The sequence below is a fragment of the Canis lupus genome, chromosome 36 (genome assembly GCF_011100685.1).
Source record: "Canis lupus familiaris isolate Mischka breed German Shepherd chromosome 36, alternate assembly UU_Cfam_GSD_1.0, whole genome shotgun sequence".
Classification (NCBI taxonomy): Eukaryota; Metazoa; Chordata; class Mammalia; order Carnivora; family Canidae; genus Canis; species Canis lupus.
In genome coordinates, this window is record NC_049257.1 from 11674256 (window position 1) to 11691778 (window position 17523).

Genomic DNA, 17523 nt, shown 5'->3' on the forward strand with positions numbered 1-17523 from the left:
AGTGTAAAAATATAATTATATTATCATATAACAAATAGATTACCCTATAAACCAAAGTATGAATTACACAATACAACTGTAGTACATAAAACACATAAATTTATTTCTCTAGAGCAAATTTATTTATTTTTATCTTATAGAAGAGATTAAGAATTATGTAGTTCTATCATATGTCCAATACCAAAACTGCTACAAAGCTTAGAAACAGGGAAATTTATGAACATATAACATGATCCAAATTCACACTGTGGTAACTTTCTATATATTTGAGTAATTTTGAAAAAATTAAAGAAAGCAACATTTCATTGCTAAAAGAGAACAATCTCATTTTAACATCAACTAAAGGGACATTCTTACTTTTATAGTCTTCTTCTTCAAGGGTATCCAATAAGCTTGTTAATGTTTCATTATCGTCCAGTGGATCCCGCAGACATTTATGCTTCAGGTTGCCCATGAAGAGCTGTAGCCCAATTAGCGCAAACACACTCAGACAGAACACAGTCAAGATCATGACATCAGAGAGCTTCTTCACAGACTGGATCAGAGCTCCCACAATGGTCTTCAGGCCTGAACACGGGCAAAAAAAATAAAAAATAAAAAATAAAAATAAAAATAAAAATAAAAAAAAGAAGTTCATAATGAAATAAAGCCTCTGAATGAGAAATAAAAACAAAACACAAGCTTTCCTAAAAATGCATGCATTATATCAAATCAATGACCTTGAGTAACCTAGTTCAAAAAAGACTACTCCTCAACAGGGTGGATTTGCTGTTTTATATATTTTTTGTTTCTATATATTACAGCAAATGATAAAAAAATATAAAACATTTCCAATGAGTAGCCAGACTATCAAAACGAATAATTTGTTTGCTCAAATCATATCCATATTCACTTGTAAATATTATTTTTAAAAGTGCTAATTTAGTAAATGCTTGTCAAACAAACCATCTCTCTATAAAGACATTAAAAGAGGCTGAACTGCAGCGTATAGTGACAACTTAACCAATTTTCAGTTGAGAAATGGTTTGTTGTGAAAAGCTAAAAGACACAGTACATCATGCAATACCCTCATGCTGATATTTTTTTAAATCTATTTTTCTAACTGTATGAAAAGCAATCAAAACAAATTGAAATTTTTGTTCCTGGCTAAGCAAAATGCAAAATGATCGGTTACACAGGAAGGAAAATTTCAAGTTGAGATGTGAGCCAAATGGCCATCTTCATCCTCTAAGACCCATGCAATTGATTAAACGCAAAGGCTGACTTTTAATAATGATTGTGAAAACCACAAAAAATCAAATTCAATTAAAATATGTAAGAGAAAATCATTCTTGTCTTTCCTCCAAAAGATCAAAGTCAGCCCCGGTGTTTAACCCCACTCTCACCTGGAATGACTGAAATTGTTTTCAGTGCTCGGAGAACTCTGAATGTTCTCAGCGCTGAGACATTGCCCAAGTCCACGAACTCTGTCACATATCTGTAATAGGGAGTTCACACACAACACAGTGACAACACACACACACACAAACAAAGAACAACTCCCAAATAGTTGGAGTTATGAGTGGCCTAATGCTTCACACCAATCACTCCTTACCTGGAATTACAGAAATAGTTTTCAAAGCTCTCAAGACTCTGAAAGTTCGAAGAGCTGAAACATTGCCTAGGTTTACAAATTCTGTTAAATACCTGTAGAATTAAATCAGAGTTATTCAGAATTTAGATAGAGTCTATGATACTTACCTGTGCCTTTAGTCAAGGTATTACCTATATTTGGGAAATTCATATTTAAATGGATAGTTTCTGCAAGCCTTCTTTTTCCCCCATCACAACTAATTTAAATTAATTAGATTTGATTTGACCCCTTTTATGTGAGCAAAATACAGATTATTAAAATGGTTTCATGCACTAAAATCCCTACATAAACAATCAAATGGGGCAGCCCTAGTGGCTCAGTGGTTTAGCACTGCCTGCAGCCCAGGGCGTGATCCTGGAGACCCTGGATGGAGTCCCACGTCAGGCTCTCTGCATGGAGCCTGCTTCTCCCTCTGCCTGTGTCTCTGCCTCTCTCTCTCTCTCAGCATCTCTATGAATAAATAAATAAAATCTTTATAAAAAAAACAATCAAATGCTTTAGTTATTATGCCTCCACATTATGGTAATGTAGATACTTAATATCCTATAAAATGTCAACAGCAAACTTTGAAAACTGTATGCTAATGAAAAGAAGCAAAACACACAAAAGGTCACATACTGTGTGATTCCATTCATATGAAATGCCTAGAATAGGCAAATGCATAGATTCAAAAACAGATGAGTGGTTTCCAAGCATTAGGGGAAGAAGGGAATGTAATTGACTTATTTTGGGGATGACGGAAATATTCTGGAATCAGAGATTAGTGACGGTTGCATAACTTTGTGAAAATACTAAAAAAAAAAAAACACTTTGTGAAAATACTAAAAAAAAAAAACACTACAAAAAAAAAAGTATAAAAAAATTTTATACTTTTAAAGGGGTTAATTTTACGTCATATAAATTATATCTCAACTTAAAATGAGACCCCTGAGAAGAGACAGCCTTCTTTGACACAGTATTGTCTTACCAGCAGGTGGTAGGTACAACTGCAGTAGTCATGTGACCATGAAAGAAGCAAGCCTGATGGACAAGGAGGTGGAGGTGGGGGTGAGGGAATGGGAAACTAGAAATCTTAAGACCCTTCTCTATTGTCTAAATTCCTCCGATGGACATGTATTACTTTTAAAATTAGATAGATGAGAAAAATATTGTATCTAGGTTGGAGATTTTAAAAAACAATGGAATATTACTGGCAAATATATTTGGGAAAATAACAGCAGTATGAATTAATTAAAATTATATTTTAATGTAATATTTTTCTCAAAAATAAGCTGTGGCTGCATATATGATTCACTGATGTTAGGATTATATGCAGTGACAGCCCTTATAAAAAGATTTACTTTTCTATATCTTAATATATTTAATTAGCTCTTGAATAGTATAGGTTAATAAAAAGAGAAATGTACTTTATAATTAAAGGCCTGAGCTTTTTCTGTGATTCTTACAGGTTTTATTAGTTTTTAAATAAGACACGGAAAAAAGTGTAATCTCACTTGCACTGCATAGACTATCCATCCAATTGCTGAGAATGGAGGAGATGATCAGTCTTAAGGATGTCATATACTTTTCAATGGGAAATGCTCTTTCTCAAAAATTAGTATTTGCTTATCAATGACTAGCTTTCACACAGTATTCTTTAAATACAACTTTACATGCAGGAAAAGTCAGACCCCAAGGACTTGTTCTTACTGAAATACTGATTCTCCTAAGTTTGCCATTTCAAAAACTGAATGTACTTACGCAAAAACAATGACGACAAAATCGAGCCAGTTCCATGGGTCACGAAGGAAAGTGAATTCTCCTACACAGAAGCCTCTTGCAAGGATTTTGACAAGTGACTCAAAAGTATATATTCCAGTAAAAGTGTACCTAGACACAAGAATCCAATGGAATATTAAATATAAGGAGAATACAACACCATGTAAATCTTTTATTTTTTCTGATCAACCAGAGAAAGGCATCTATTGGAGTGTGGCTATTGGGGAAATCCCTGGATTCACTCTATTAGAAAAAACTACAGTAAAGGTATTTCCAGAAAATTTTTAAATGTCTACATTAGAAAGTTGTGGTATTCAAAATGACTAAGAACATAGGTATTAGATCTGCCTGGAAAAGTCCTACATTACTCCTATCAGAAATACACATGTCTTAAGAAACAAGTAGGACATCTGATACATTCATTCTTCTAGAAAAGACTGTAGCATCTGACTATTCTATTCCACTGCTCGCAGATTAATACCACAGAGAAGAAAAAAATAATTGAAAGAAAAGCAACCATATAACATGGGCAGAAAAACACCACAATTTTTAGAGTTGTAGTAACTTTGTGGCGGGAAAGGAGAGGATTAAAATAACATAGAGATCATATTAAAATGTATTTATACCCACTTACTCTACATTCTTGGTCCAATCTGGAGGGTTACTCATGGTCATAAATATGCAGTTTGTCAGAATAGTGCACATAATAAGCATGCTGAATAAGGTAGCTTAGAATCAAGGAACAGGATAAAAGAACACAGTGGGAACTTTGAATATTTGATAATGACACTTGTTAAAATGCTAACAACTTTTTCCTAGAAAATAATTCTATATGAATTTATACCTTTTTTTTCTATTTCTTTGGACAAGGGACTAATATACAAAGTAATTTATCATAAAAATAATTTATCCTAAAATTTATCCTAAAATGCTAAAAACTGCCATTCTCCCAATTTTCTGAGACTTACATCAAATTATATCAAAATCGGTGAACTAAAACCCATCTTTTCAGCTACAAGAGGACTAAAATCTATACTTGAATAAACAGCAAAACCTACGTTTTAAAAAACCAATGCCAGTAATCATTTTAAAAAGGATATGAGTGTACTAAAATCTTAATAGATATTCTTCTTAGAGGACTGAATGGAGACAGCATGTACAAAGCAGGGGTGGCATTGAAACGGAAGATTGCTTTCCCTTTGTTCAATACTATGAAAGTCTGTGGGAAAAAAAGAAAATAGCATGAAATTGAGAATCCAAAATTTCATCCTAGCACGTTTATATCAGCAGTTTACCACATCTGCATGTAGTAGGGTCATAGTAAAGAAACATGCCATCAGACTCAAGCAGCGTCGCCATTAACTGCCATTAATGCAGCTGTTTAGGTCACGTTGACCAACGAACTTGGTCCATTTCTTCTTAGTAAATTAAGAAGTGAGACAACTGTGAGCATGGATTGCCTAGAGCTCCCAAAATATAGTGTCTTCTCTTTTTCATATCCCTTTAATACCCAAATCAGTAACAATAAGTTGTGCCACTGGATTAGTTTAGAATATAATTTCCTTCTTTCATTTCACTGCATTTTAAGCAAACTAAATAGAAACTAGCTATCTCTGATTTTGGCCATAACACCTTGAGAATTTTAATACTTGTTGGCTATTGTCATAATTAATGGCAAGTGTTCCAAAATATGAGTCCTTTCAAAAACACATTTTCATCAATTTAAGGAATATTAGAGTTAGAAGAATCCTATTACCCAGTTCAATTTTCCTATTCTAGATATAATTCTAATAACAGCTAAAATAAAAGAATACAAATTAAAGGACTTCCTTGCTCCTAACTCAGAGTAATTTTTAAAAATAATACAAATGAACCAAATACTCTTGAAATGTATTATGTAACCATTGCACAATAAGTGACATTCTCTATGGCTTTGGTATTTAGTTAAAAATTTAAACTCAAACAAATAAATAGCAACAATAAGAAAATATTAATGCAATCTAAGAAAGCTGCTGGGAAATTAGGAAGATTAAGTTCAAATCTTTGTCTAATTTTTGTGTAGTTGGTAGGCAAATTGCCTGTGTTATTGAGTAGACACTGACTTGGTCTTTTGTTGTTGTTTAATCTGAATTTTATATAAGTTTAGGAACGGGTTTCCGGGAACAAATATTTTTCACCAAATTGGGGACCTAAGTTTGAGTATGTTACTTTTTAATTTTATGTGGCAGAGTTTTCATGAAAAGGAACGAGAATCTGCTATTTTCAGATGCCCTTTTATATTCCTGGTCACTTTCACTATACTAATTATACCTAAACATGATTTAACATAACGTTCACTTTTACACTTAAAATTAGCTTTAAAATTGATATCTAGTCTTTGAGTACAACCACTATTGTCTTAAATCTTGATACACTGTGCTTTTTAAAATTCATTCATCCATAACGTTCTGTAATTGTGTAGTGAGCAACTCTGGCATATGAGGTGATAAAAGGCATTTACTGTAAGTGAGTCTTTGGTTTTACATTCAAGAAACGTCCTAGAAAAGTGATGCATACACAATATCTTGAATACAAAGCAAGATGGGACAAGAATAATACAGAGAAATACAAATGGAGGAGTGTGACAATATGGAGGAGACAGGCACACGTGTGTCAGAATTATTAGGGAGACTTCCTGAACCAGAGGTCAGCTGAGCTAACGTAAAAATTGCAACATTACTGTCTAGACTTGGCCAGATAAAGTTACACTGCACTTGAAATTTTTACAAAAAAGAATTCATCTCTATTTTTAAATTTAAATTCCCAATGTTTATTCAAATCAAAAACTTCTCAGGCACCTGGGTGGTTGAGTGTCTGCCTTTGGCTCAGGTTGTGATTCCAAAGTCCTGGGATGGAGTCCCATGTGGGGATCCCCACAGGGAGCCTGCTTCTCCTGCTGCCTATGTTTCTGCCTCTGTGCCTCTCATGAATAAATAGAATCTCTAAAAAAAAAAAATCAAAAACTTCTCTAGGAATATCTGGGTTTACACACACCTAGGAGTTAATTATAGGTAGGAGAATAAGTAAACCTCAAACAAAATTTGAGGGATCAGCATAGGTCCCTTTAAGAAATTCTAAAATCCTGCTATGAAATGCGTAGATGTCAAAGTTTGAATAAATTCTTTTAATTTTTTTTAAGATTTTATTTTATTTATTCATAAGAGACACAGGGAGAGGGAGGCAGACACAGGCAGAGGGAGAAGCAGGCTCCATGCAGGGAGCCCTACATGGGACTCAATCCTGGGTCTCCAGAATCATGCCCTGGGCTGAGGCGGCGCTAAACCCCTGAGCCACCGGGGCTGCCAAATTCTTTTCATTTTGCTAATTTATTTAAGTATTTGTTGAACATAAAATTAGAGAATTATGGTGTCTAAAAAGCATAGCTTTGGTTTGGATAGATATGATTCTAAATATCAGATCCACCATTTAGCAGCGTGAGAGCCAGCACCTAGTACCTATAAAGTTTTTTAAGTTTATGGCACATTGTTAAATTCTTAGTCAATGTTGGGAGCAGCTGCTGAAATTACAGGCAACATATAAGGCACAGAAAATATGAAGATAATAAGACAATGTACCTTTCTTCTTAATACCCATAGCAGAGGGTGATTGGTAATTTATTCTTTTTAAAGACAAAAAAACTTTCACTTACAATAAAAGCACAGCATAACACTATTAAAAAGTACTTACATATGCATCACACGTAAAAATGAAGCCCTAACTTCTATCATTAACTGTTCTTTGTTTTATTTTATTTTATTTTTTTAATTTTTATTTATTTGTGATAGTCACAGAGAGAGAGAGAGAGAGAATGAGGCAGAGACACAGGCAGAGGGAGAAGCAGGCTCCATGCACCGGGAGCCCGACGTGGGATTCGATCCCAGGTCTCCAGGATCGCGCCCTGGGCCAAAGGCAGGCGCCAAACCGCTGAGCCACCCAGGGATCCCTGTTCTTTGTTTTAATGAAGCATTGATAATTACACTCTAATACAGATTAATATCAGAGCCCAAGTCAAATTTGGGGTCACTAAGATTTTTAATACAAGCAGTAATTATAATGTAGCAGAAATAAAGTTTTGGTCAATTAGTGTGAGTAACTTGAAACACAAAGTTAACCCGAAAGTTGTAAGCAAAAGTCAAAACTCAACAATACTGATGCACATGTGGGTTAGGCTTTTGATGAGGCTATCTGATATCCAAATACTGGATATTTAAAAGGAATTGGGGACAAGGTGAAGGGCTGGAGTCCCGTCCCAAATGTCGTCTATTAAATTAGTCTATCACTATTCTATAACTAACATTACTCCATTTATTAATAAGTCTATAATCCTCCATTCAGACAAGATCAGGCGTGTTCAGGGTGGTATGGCCGTAGACTAATCCTCCATTCAAATGTAAACATTTTCTCTTTACCTCCCAAGTCATTTTAAACCAGTATTAGTGTCTATCTCTGACTCCAGGATTATTCTGGAGAGATTCCTTTCCCCCTAAGGAGTAGCTGATTAAGTAACATCCAGCCCCCTTGTGGAATTAAGAAATGTAGTTGGTATCCATGCTGAGCCAGGAATTTTTCAGGATGAATAAGCAAATGAGAAAGTATTTTTTATCTTGCCTATCTAATTATTCACTCATCATTATTTCACTCACTTTTGCCAAGTTGTTGGCATAATGGTTGCTATACAACAGAAACTAAGATACTAAGAGATGTTGCACAACAGAATATCTCAGTAGGGGGTCAAACCAACCTGAATTTTTAAAAATCTACAATTTACCAGGGTATAACATTTTGTACATTGAATTTCCCCAAGCCCTTTGTCTCATCTAAAAATAGAGTATTATGTCTCTTTTCACCAGTTTATGATAAATGTATTTGTGTGCTAATTTATAAAAAAAGTCTAGTGCCTAACACAGAGATTCTCAATACATATTACCATTCTTCCTTTCTGTGTAAGAATAGTGACTGATTAATTAGAATGCTGTGTAATATTTCAAGGTCTTCACAGGATTCCACTTTTTAATCACTGTGCTATCAGCCTGTTGAGATGCTGGGTTTAAAGTGAACCAAAATATTAGGTATCGCTATTCATAGCAACTACCACCTGAGGCAGACATGTTTCTACTGTCAAAATATAACCTCATCATATTTTATACTTCAAGATATTTAAAATATGTTTTCTATTTTACCTTATGTGCTAGGTGTCTTTTCAAGAAATATTCTTTTATTTATATTTTAAACAAATCAAAAATATGTTTTTATTTTTGTTTACGATTTTATTTATTTATTTGAGACAGAGAGAGAGCGTACAAGTGGGGAGGAGGGGCAGAGGGAGAGAGAGAAGCAGACTCTCTGCTGAGCAGGGAGCCCAATGCAGGACTTGATCCCAGAACCCTGAGATCACGATCTGAGCCAAAAGCACTCACTTAGCCAACCGAGCCATCTAGGCGGCCCAAAATATGTTTTTAAATGGACAGTATTTTGCCTTTCTTGATCTCTCAAAGTCTACAGGTGCTATAATGCAAAGCAATGTTGGAGAAAGTTATGGAACTGCTTATCTAATTCTTTACAGACTCCTCGTAGAGTCTTCAACTTCAACCTGGTTGTGTCTGCAACTGTACTTCGCATTTTCTCAATAGAATAAACTTGACAGCAGTTATTTCAAACTTTTCCCAATTCACTAATGTAATAAACACCTTCTCAACTCTGGTACTCTCAACATTTGACATTCAGAGGACAATTTCCATTCCTGTACTATGGAAAATACTGACATCATTTAACACGCATTTCCTCTGATGTGCCTGCATTTACTTCATTACCGCATTACTTCAACATATCAGGACTCTCCAAATCCAACCTCTATCTGCCCCTCAAGTCTCTCCACGTTTCTTTTTTTTTTTTCTCTCCACATTTCTAATGCAAATACACTTGGACCTGAAGCTTGTATCTTGTCTGTTAACATCTGCAACTCGCTATGACATTATTCCAACCCTCTGTATTTTTCTCCTGTGAATAATTTTCCTTTGCTTTCAAAGCTGTGTTGAAAAGGTTTTCAATTTGGTGCCTCAACTGACCATCTTTCTAGTGGAAAAATGAGAGATTTCTCAGCATGAATGTACCACTACCAACTTCCTCTTTTTATTTGCTCTCTGCCACCATCTTGCTTTGCTTTCTATCCCCTAAGACAAACTGCTTACGCAAAGTTGCCAGCTCATTTTCTTTGCTCATTCCTACAGTCTTTCTTGGTCCTCAACTTTTCTAATAATTTTATAATATATGCCCCTTTCTTTATTGAACAATGGAAAGTCTAAATTCCATTACTAGCTGAATGATCTTATATGTTCCCATGGATTCAGCTGTCACCTGCGTGCAAATGCATTCTGGACATATCCCAGCTCTTAGTTCTCAGATTGATAATGATTTTGTTCCTACAGGTATGCATCTGTGTCACGTCCAAAAAGGTTGGACATTATATTGAATATTTTGAAAGATTACAGAAATCAAAATAATATGACAGTGACAACCAGTTTTGATGAAAAATTAAAAGTACATAATCTGAATATCCTACATATGCATTTAGCTGAACACCTGTGTCATGTAGTGGATTCTCAACTTAAAATAGCTCTCTGAACAAAAGAAGCAGAGACCACACTACTGCAGTCACAATAACTCACTTTTTTGTCTGCGTAGTAGGGGTCCAGGTCCTCCAGGGGCTCTGACACCATGCCTGGGGGGATGTCCCCATAGATGAAGGGCAGCTGTTTGCCAGCTTCCAAGTCGCTACTTGGCCTCGGGCCTTCTTCATCATCATCTTTCTTTTCTTCCTTGGGTTCCTTTGTTTTTCCTTCAGCAATACGTTGTTCAATGAGGGCAAGAGACTGTTTTGTAAAGTAGACAAAACTCTGAGGTCCTGGGGGAGGCAACGTTGCCATCTTTTCATCCTGTTTATTTTATTTCCCCTTCAGCTCCTTACATAAGAGGCCTAAATGGAAACAAAGAAATAAAGTGTTAAATGTTTGCCAGCCAGAAATGGCACAGTAAAAAAAATAATAAACAGATGTTGGGGCACCTGGGTGGCTCAGGTGGGTTAAGTGTTCAATTCTTGATTTCAGCTCAGGTCAGGATCTCAGGGTCATGAGATCAGGCCTGCCTCAGGCTCTGTGCTCAGCAGGAGTCTGCTGAGATTCTCTCCCTTTGCCCCTGTACTCACATGTGTGTGCACCTGGGCTCTCTCACTCTCTCAAATCAACCAATCAATCAATCAATCAATCAATCAATCTTTAAACAGATTTTTTTGTTTCAACTATAAGAAGTAATGTGTTCACAGAATTATTATGTTGAATTAGCATTTATTGAGTGACTGCTACACGCAAGACTTAACTTTTCATGCTCTTTACCATCTTTATTTAAAAATTTGAACTTAACACTTCCCAGCTTTTATTTTTTTATTTATTTTTTTACTTCTCAGTTTTTAAAGTGAAAAACTGACAACTTAATGAAAAAACAAATCAATTCCCTTTACTTTTCATCTGTATTCATTTTTACTGCAATTCAATCAACCTTTCTCATTTAAAATTTACCGCAGTAAGAATTTTAACAGTCTCCTACCACTCTCAAGCTTCTCTTGATTCTCTGATCACCTCACTTCATCCTCTTCTGTCTTAATCTCATTAACATTGCTCACAAACCTCTGCTCCCCTCTCTTGGGGAAACTCATTTCTGTGAAATGAGGTGATGGAAAGATTGTTTTATTCTATTTTGCATTTCTACATTTTCTTACAATTATATGTCCCTTTAGATACCACAAAAAATATATTCTCATTTTGAATTAAAAACAATTAGGGAAAATATGTTAGGAATAACAAAGAAAAGAAATTTAAAACATATTTGTGTTTTAATTTAAATTTGAATTTAAAAATTCAATTTAAATTTTTTTAAAAAACCACAATAGGGTATGCATTCAAATTAAAAATTTAAATTCAATTAAAAAATTAAAAAAAAACAAAATAGGGTATGCATTCAAACTATGACTTCCCTAAATAACATATATGTATATACAAAACATCACAAAACTTATATAAAAGAAAAAATGTAAAATACAAAAGTCAAGTCCCTATGTATCAGTATCTTGGAATGTTCTAAACAAAAAAGCATAAAAAAGAATAGTTCTTATTTTAAAATAACAAACACATTATTTCAATGAGTCAGGATAGCTTCATAACTTCTTCATTAAAAAACAAAAGTAATCCTTTTTTTTTTACATTAAGATTGCCTCAGAGTTGGACACACCAACATGACCAACATGTAATATACTGGTCCATTGTGAATGGCTTGAAAAGCTGTATAGTAAATAATATCACCAAACCCGGAGAGTGAACTAAGAGAAGTCAGGGTCTGCTCTTTTATTATCCAGGGCTAAGTATAAAAATTAAGCAAATCACAGTAGTGACAACAAAGATTCAGAAAAAGAAGTGGGAGAAGCTAAAACTATTCTTTTTCAGGATTTTCCTATTGCCATATCAAACAAAATAAACTTCAATTATATTTAAAACAAAGTGGATGATTTTTCCACTCAGTTATTTGGGCACAGTTATAAGAAAGAAATCTCCTTAACAGAAATCTATGTATTTTAAAAAGACCTTAGTAGCCTTGTAGAAACTATACCACTTCAATCTGAGAAATAAGGCAGTGAGTGCAGTTTCCACTTGGGTTTTGCAGGCTCCGCAATGCTTCTGGAAATCATACAGGGGAGGGGAAGATTACTTTCCTCAAAAGACTTTCAGTGTACACATACTTGGTCTGTTGGAGAAAAGATGGTTGAAGAACTGGTATTTTTATATACCCTACATTCAAATGGAGGTATCACACCTTTCAGGAATTATCTGACAAATTCAGGTAAGTAGATGTCAGGAATACAGATATCCAATCCCCAATTCCACTATCCTTATTCTTTTTTCCCTTCTTTTTCTTCCCTTCACTCTCTATTTATGCATACCCTATACAGACAGGTTCTGATTCACTAAAGTATACACAAACAGCAGGGTTGGCAAGTGATTCATGTCAGTGGTACCACGCTTGGTATTTTCCGGATTAGGCCAAAAGACACTAAGCATCTGAGCATCTGCTTACAATCATGGTCTGTCTTGGAAAGTAAGCTGAAGAGACTCAGATCAGATTCCATCATCATCCTCTAGTTTGGAGGGTATAGAAGTCACTGCCTCCTATCTTGATGATGGGAATAAATAATGTATCCAAACTTTTTGAGGAGAATTCTGTAATATCTATCAAACCCTTAAATATGATAATTCATTTTTATTGCTAAATAACCTCCCTTCTAGAATTTATCCAGAAGCAATAATCTCAGATGTCCTCAAACATTTATGAAGATGTTTACTTCAGATGTTTACCATAATATTGAAAAATTATAATCAACCTAAAAGCCTAATAGGGTTCCGTAAAATAAAAAATGAACATATAATGAAAAACTGAGTGGCATTTGAAGAACACTTTTAAAAACTATTTAATGAATTATAAAAATCTTCTAATGGGTAACTGATGTATGTGTTACATATACACATACCTGTATATTCATCTCAATTTTTAATTTTACTTTCTTTATACTTTTCTTTATTTTTCAAATTTTTATAATGGAAATGTCATGCATTATTGCCCAAAAAAATACTTTGAAAGGATGCACTTAAATTTATTTCACTTGAATCTAATAAATTTAATGAAATCAACATTTTTTAATTTAAAACTTTGAAAAATAATAGTATCATATTTCCACTTATTAATATTACTAGGACTACGCTTTCTTTTGAATATTGTACATATTGTACATTTTGGTGTTCTCATGACGATTCTATCCAGCTACTGTTAACCTCAATATTAGATGATACTTACACAATTACTGAAAACCAAAAGTAAAGGTATAATCCCTGTATCTAGGATTTCTCACAGTTAAAGTAGATATAAAAAATTTATTCTGAACTCCCTTATCTATGCATGCATACATGTACTATCTATCATCTATTTTTTCTTCATACATTTTTCCAGTCAAGACTTCAATTTCTAATTTATGACTTCTAACCCATGTGTTTTTCACCCCTTGGCTTTCAAATTCCCAATGCAATGAAAATAAAGATGGAGTAGGGAAAATTTTCATGATGTCACTGAAGACCAGAGAAGACACTAAAGAGTTTTCACAAATCTGAAGAAGAGAGAGCATATAGGATTACCTAAGTGAGGAAATTAGCAGAAGCCACAGCCTACATACTCATCTGAGAGAGTTAGAGAAAAAAATATTCCCATCCAGCAAAGAAGTCATAGAGTTGGCCCATGGGTTAAGTAGGTCAGAAAACAAGTTGAGTAAGGATTATCTACCCAACAATGTCGCAGGCCACATTTCTCCACTTCCTCCTTTATATCTAAGTGTGAGGCAGTGGGATTTATCCTCAGGTTAAACCAAAACATTAATCTCTGAATTAATTGACGTAAGATCCCTAAAGTGTTCATTTCCATTTTTCCTAGAAGCAGGGTAGAGTCAAGGGGAAAACAGGCTCTTTGTTGATTTTCTTTTTTTAATTTACTACCTTTTTCTCATGTTTTTAAATTTTTATTTCTATTTCTATTTTAAATATAATTTTCCACTGAATAATTCCTCAAATTATTTTGATAAGTAATTGGGTACAAATTACAAAGCAGCATATAAAAAACTAGTATCTGTGAATGCTGGCCCATGCAATATGAAATAATACGCCATAAAAGAGTTCTGGGGCTAAATTTGGAAGATACTGGAGTAGAAAACAAGCAAATTTCTCTGCCACTAAACTATCAGAGACTTTTTACATTTAAGAGTTTGATAGAGTTGATATATGGCCGACTTTGACTCTGCTAGATCATAGAACTCTTTTTTTAGTGGTTCCTTTTTTATTTTGATGATGTTAGAAATGATAAATTATGAAATATTTCAAACACACAGAAAGTATAGGAAATACTAGATTTAACAAACTTTAACAGTTTCCCATATTTGTTTTGGATCTTTAACTTTTTGTTTTTTGAAGAAATAAAAATATTCAGTTATAGTTGAAGCCCCCTCACCATTCTCAACTCAATTATCTTCACTCCTCACTCATTTCCTAAGGGTAACCTCAAACTGGTACAGAACTCTTTGTATTTCACATGTTAATTTCTCCTGCGTTTTTCAGAAGACAGTTTGGAAACACTGTTTTGAATAACAATGGAACAATTGTTTGATGCAAAAATGGTAAAATTGAACCTAGTTTAGTATCCCGTGGCTTTGCTAAATTTACTCTTATTACCCCTGATATTTTGGTAGATTACTTAGGATTTTCTCTGAAGGTGGACTCTTCTTGCCTTTTCCTTACCCATATCCTAAAATTTAGCCTACCAGACATATACACACCACACAGCCACATACACAAAGCTTGCAGGTATTCCCCCAACAAGGCAGGATTTGTTTGGGAAACAGACCTACACAAAGACAGAAGCAACCCTAAACAGCAACATAGTCTTTCATTCATAAATATTAATAGATAATTAAGGATGAATTGGTAATCAAGGCCTATCAAATATAAAATTGAAAGACTGAGATGAACAGACCATACTCCTAACTCTAGAAGAAAGGAAACATTTAGCAAACATAGGGTAATAAATAAGAGGTTAAAATTAGTATTTTCAGAGAAGTTTGAGAAGATAAGCTCCTAGTGAAAAGAACAGGTTATTAGAAAAAAAGGAACTGAAAACAATAAAAATTCTTGGTAACTGGAGGCATAATCATCAAAATAAAAATTTCAATAAAGTATTTGCTAAAAAGACATCAGAATTTTAGTTATTTTCCACAGGTACTTCACCAGGAGGGGTACAAGTGAGAATTCTCAGGTGTGTGAGAGCTGATCTGTGTGATGGTCACACAGGTACATATATATGAAAAAAATTCAGTGTTCTGTACTTTAGATTTGTGTCAATACAGTAGAACAAGGGAAAACTCAAAACAAAATTTAGATGTGGAATTATTTAGGAAGTCCTAGCATCAGTTTCAAAAAAGGGAGCAGCAAATGGAAGAAAGAAAATACAAGAAATGATATAGGAAACTTATTCAAGAGTCACCTGGCTGAAAAGCATGGAAGAGGTTCAATTAAAAAGATCATTCTAGTGAAAATTTAGTACTCCAATAATAAAGACAAGGTTTTGAAAAAGTAATCTCTGTATTAGACCCATTATTTATATAATCGGGTAAATGAAATAATTTGAAATTTATTTTGTTAATAACTCTTTCAAAGTCTTAATATGTCACACTGCAAAATCCCACAGGGTAAGGAATGTGTCTTCTACTTTCTCTCTTAAATGAATATGGAATGCTTTTTTAGGTGCCACCTATGGCTGGCTTGCTAGATGTGTGATTTTCAATAATATCAAGTATCACTGAATCTGATGCCAATTCTTCCATAATTAGGTTTAGAAATCGGTATTATGTTATACCAAGAACCCGTAGTATGGAATTAATAAGTATTATTTCCTACTATTTTCTTAACGACTATGTTTTAAAAGCTCTTTTCACTTATGTTAGGTAATAGTAAGAAGGCAGCTTGTCCCTATTGCTGCCTGAAATGCATATGTCAAAGTAAAGGTATACTCCACTGTGATTCTAAACCACAATGTATAAAAGAATCAACCATGTAACTTAAAAAAAAAAGCAGCTGTCAGGGCTTACCCAAATAAGTTTGCTGAAACAAACTTCTAGTGGGAGGATCTAAGCTTTTCTACTTTTTAAAAAATATTTTTTATTTATTTATTTGTGAGAGACGTAAAGGCAGAGACACAGGCAGAGGGAGAAGCAGGCTCCATGCAGGGAGCCCGACATGGGACTCGATCCTGGAACTCCGAGGATCATGCTCTGAGCCAAAGGCAGATGCTCAACCGCTGAGCCATCCAGGCGTCCCACTTTTCTACTTTTTAAAAAACATAAATGATTGATATGAACCTCCTTTTAAGAACCACTTCAAACCAACAAATGCACTAAAGTGAAAACATCTGATGAATACAACTTAGTAACCAGGTTTTATTACTTAATAAGAGAAAGCAAATTTAATTTAAGGCGCACAAAAACTTTTTGGATTTTGTTTTATTTGAAGAGTAAGAATGTAAAACATCAAAGTTTAAAATTTCCATTTTAAAATTGAAAGGATAAACATAAACTCCATTCAAGAAAAGCAACACACACACACACGGGAATATTACTCAGCCATCAAAAATAATGAAATCTTGCTGTTGGCAACCATGTGGATGGAGCTAGAGTGTATTATGCTAAGTGAAATATGAAATTCTCATATGATTTTTTTTTCTTCATCGGAGTTCCTATCGAATGGGCATACTTTTTTTTTCCATCTGAGGAAACCCTTGTTTTCTACCAGAGAAATGGGCAGAGGCCTCTCTCTGGAACTCAGCTGGAGGGATGTCACCCTCCTGGGGAGCCCCACTGTCTGCAAATATCCCAGAGCAGGCCCAGCCTGCCGTGTTCCTTTGTTGGGACAGAAAGGGAATGGAATCCTACCAGTAGGTGAAAAGGGCTGGAGAGAACACCAGGGATGGGCCCATCCTTCTCCCTACAAAGGCCTTAACGCAAAAGGGAGAGGGGGGGGAATTAAAGAAACAAAACAGAAGAACATAAGGGAAGGGAAGGAAAAACCGTAAGAGACACTTAACTCTAGGAAACAAACTAAGGGTTGCTGTAGGGGAAGTGAGGAGGGATGGAGAAACTAAGTGATGGGGATTAAGGAGGGTATGTGATGGAATGAGCAGTAGGTATTATATACAACTGATGAATCCCTAAATCCTACCCCTGAAACTAATGATACATTCTATGTTAACTAAATTGAATTTAAATAAAAAAATTTTAAAAAGAGAAAAGCACCACATATTTGAACTCTGAATCTGTTAGCCTCAGTTAAAGAAAGAAAAGTGGAATGAAGAAACACAAAGAATAATGAGAAACGACACTGAAACACTGAAGGAAGATGATAAACCAAGGGATGTGAGATTAACAAAAATATCCTCTGTCCCTTAGTATAGTCACAGCTCTA

General features: G+C 34.5%; 1 protein-coding gene across 4 annotated transcripts in view; it reads right to left on the reverse strand.

The window, feature by feature from the left end:
• SCN9A (sodium voltage-gated channel alpha subunit 9) overlaps positions 1-17523 on the reverse strand; it is a 159829-nt gene that overhangs the window by 85834 nt on the left and 56472 nt on the right. For 2 of the 4 annotated variants that reach the window (XM_038584714.1, XM_038584713.1), the window contains exons 2-7: positions 10096-10403; positions 4492-4610; positions 4026-4115; positions 3374-3502; positions 1595-1686; positions 358-567 (exon numbers count right to left, since the gene is read on the reverse strand). In XM_038584714.1, the coding sequence (XP_038440642.1) occupies positions 358-567; positions 1595-1686; positions 3374-3502; positions 4026-4115; positions 4492-4610; positions 10096-10353 (898 nt within the window). In that variant the 5' untranslated portion in view covers positions 10354-10403. Of the gene's footprint in view, positions 1-357; positions 568-1594; positions 1687-3373; positions 3503-4025; positions 4116-4491; positions 4611-10095; positions 10404-17523 lie in introns of those variants that run through there. The other 2 variants (XM_038584716.1, XM_038584715.1) reach the window with 2 other exon arrangements.